The sequence below is a fragment of the Microchirus variegatus genome (assembly GCF_963457635.1).
Source record: "Microchirus variegatus genome assembly, chromosome: 8".
Classification (NCBI taxonomy): domain Eukaryota; kingdom Metazoa; phylum Chordata; class Actinopteri; order Pleuronectiformes; family Soleidae; genus Microchirus; species Microchirus variegatus.
In genome coordinates, this window is record NC_139809.1 from 32,472,315 (window position 1) to 32,474,814 (window position 2,500).

Here is a 2,500-nt window from a genome sequence, read left to right on the forward strand (position 1 = left end):
GTGAACTATTATTACTGTTTGTGTATAATGTGACGCAGAGGTCACCTGATCTCAAACAGGAAGTGTGAGTTTTGACCTCACCAGCAGAGGGCAGCAGCCTCTTCTTTAATCAACATAAAACAATAACCCAATGACCACTGTGTCCTCCACCTGAGCGCCACAGGGGGCGCTGTGCCAATTTCAGCAGACAGTGAATATTGTGTGTCTCATAGCTGATCATCTCAGACTGTACTTCTGTTTGTGTGTTTGTGTGTTTGTGTGTTTGCAGTTGTGTTGATGTTTGCACATAAACTAAAGCATGAATGTCCATCGAGCTCCGAGGATGGAACCAGAGCTACAGGAGGCAGGATCTAGGTGAGTGTTTGTGTGTCTGTGTTGTGTGTTTGTGTTGTGTGTTTGTGTTGTGTTTGTGTGAGGCAGGATCTAGGTGAGTGTTTGTGTGTCTGTGTTGTGTGTTTGTGTTGTGTTTGTGTGAGGCAGGATCTAGGTGAGTGTTTGTGTGTCTGTGTTGTGTGTTTGTGTTGTGTTTGTGTGAGGCAGGATCTAGGTGAGTGTTTGTGTGTCTGTGTTGTGTGTTTGTGTTGTGTTTGTGTGAGGCAGGATCTAGGTGAGTGTTTGTGTGTCTGTGTTGTGTGTTTGTGTTGTGTTTGTGTGAGGCAGGATCTAGGTGAGTGTTTGTGTGTCTGTGTTGTGTGTTTGTGTGAGGCAGGATCTAGGTGAGTGTTTGTGTGTCTGTGTTGTGTGTTTGTGTTGTGTTTGTGTGAGGCAGGATCTAGGTGAGTGTTTGTGTGTCTGTTGTGTGTTTGTGTTGTGTTTGTGTGAGGCAGGATCTAGGTGAGTGTTTGTGTGTTGTGTGTTTGTGTTGTGTGTTTGTGTGAGGCAGGATCTAGGTGAGTGTTTGTGTGTCTGTGTTGTGTGTTTGTGTTGTGTGTTTGTGTGAGGCAGGATTTAGGTGAGTGTTTGTGTGTCTGTGTTGTGTGTTTGTGTGAGGCAGGATCTAGGTGAGTGTTTGTGTGTTTGTGTTGTGTTTGTGTGAGGCAGGATCTAGGTGAGTGTTTGTGTGTCTGTGTTGTGTGTTTGTGTTGTGTGTCTGTGTGAGGCAGGATCTTGGTGAGTGTTGTGTGTCTGTGTTGTGTGTTTGTGTGAGGCAGAATCTAGGTGAGTGTTGTGTGTCTGTTGTGTGTTTGTGTGAGGCAGGATCTAGATGAGTGTTGTGTGTCTGTGTTGTGTGTTTGTGTGAGGCAGGATCTAGGTGAGTGTTGTGTGTTTGTGTGAGGCAGGATCTATGTGAGTGTTTGTGTGTTTGTGTTGTTTGTGTTTGTGTGAGGCAGGATCTAGGTGAGTGTTGTGTGTTTGTGTGAGGCAGGATCTAGGTGAGTGTTGTGTTTGTGTTGTGTGTTTGTGTGAGGCAGGATCTAGGTGAGTGTTGACTGTGTTTGTGTTGTGTTACAGAGGTCACATAAGTTGCTGTGAAGAACCATGTTTGTGTTGTGTTGACTGTGTTTGTGTTGTGTTACAGAGGTCACATGGTGCTGTGAAGAACCATGTTTGTGTTGTGTTTGTGTTGACTGTGTTTGTGTTGTGTTACAGAGGTCACATGGTGCTGTGAAGAACCATGTTTGTGTTGTGTTTGTGTGTGTTGTGTTGACTGTGTTTGTGTTGTTACAGAGGTAACATGGTGCTGTGAAGAACCATGTTTGTGTGTGTTGTGTTGACTGTGTTTGTGTTGTGTTACAGAGGTCACATGGTGCTGTGAAGAACCATGTTTGTGTTGTGTTTGTGTTGACTGTGTTTGTGTTGTGTTACAGAGGTCACATGGTGCTGTGAAGAACCATGTTTGTGTTGTGTTTGTTGTGTTTGTGTTGACTGTGTTTGTGTTGTGTTACAGAGGTCACATGGTGCTGTGAAGAACCATGTTTGTGTTGTGTTTGTTTGTGTTGTGTTGACTGTGTTTGTGTTGTGTTACAGAGGTCACATGGTGCTGTGAAGAACCATGGGTAGCTGTCTAAGCTGTCCAGAGAAACAGTCGATCCCAGATAATCATCAAAGTAAATTCAAGGTAAGAGAGTCGATCCCAGAGAGAGAGAGCGCACTAACCCCAGATTTCCACTGGAGGCGCTACAGTGTGACACGGCGTGACAGCAGCGGCGCCTCGGGAGCCAGCGGAAGTGTTTTACTTTGATTCTGTGTCGCACTTCCTGTCTGGTGCGATCATGGATGTATAATATGAACTGGATAAGCTCCGCCCCTTCGCTTCCGTTCATTCCTTTGAAGCTGCTCACCCAGCGCATATGCAACAAAAGTTTTTGACTTCCGTGTTTATTTCCGGGTTATGGGCCCATAGAGCATGTGCAGTAGTGTCACTACCATAATGCCTCTTCGGCTATGTGAACGAGCCGTCCGCGTACATGAACAGCGAAAGGCATGATGGGAGTATGTTAATGACGTGAGCTAGTGGATTTCATGAATACCGATGTTACGTTAACTTCGGCTTTAGCTT

At 45.3% G+C, this 2,500-nt stretch overlaps 1 protein-coding gene across 1 annotated transcript in view; it reads left to right on the top strand.

Moving 5' to 3' along the window:
- Positions 1-2,500, top strand: part of LOC310930459 (fibroblast growth factor receptor substrate 2-like) — a 7,370-nt gene that overhangs the window by 941 nt on the left and 3,929 nt on the right. The window contains exons 2-3 of the mRNA XM_083893461.1: positions 269-354; positions 1,969-2,059. Coding sequence (XP_083749587.1) covers positions 1,994-2,059 — 66 coding nt within the window. The 5' untranslated portion in view covers positions 269-354; positions 1,969-1,993. The remainder of the gene's footprint in view (positions 1-268; positions 355-1,968; positions 2,060-2,500) is intronic.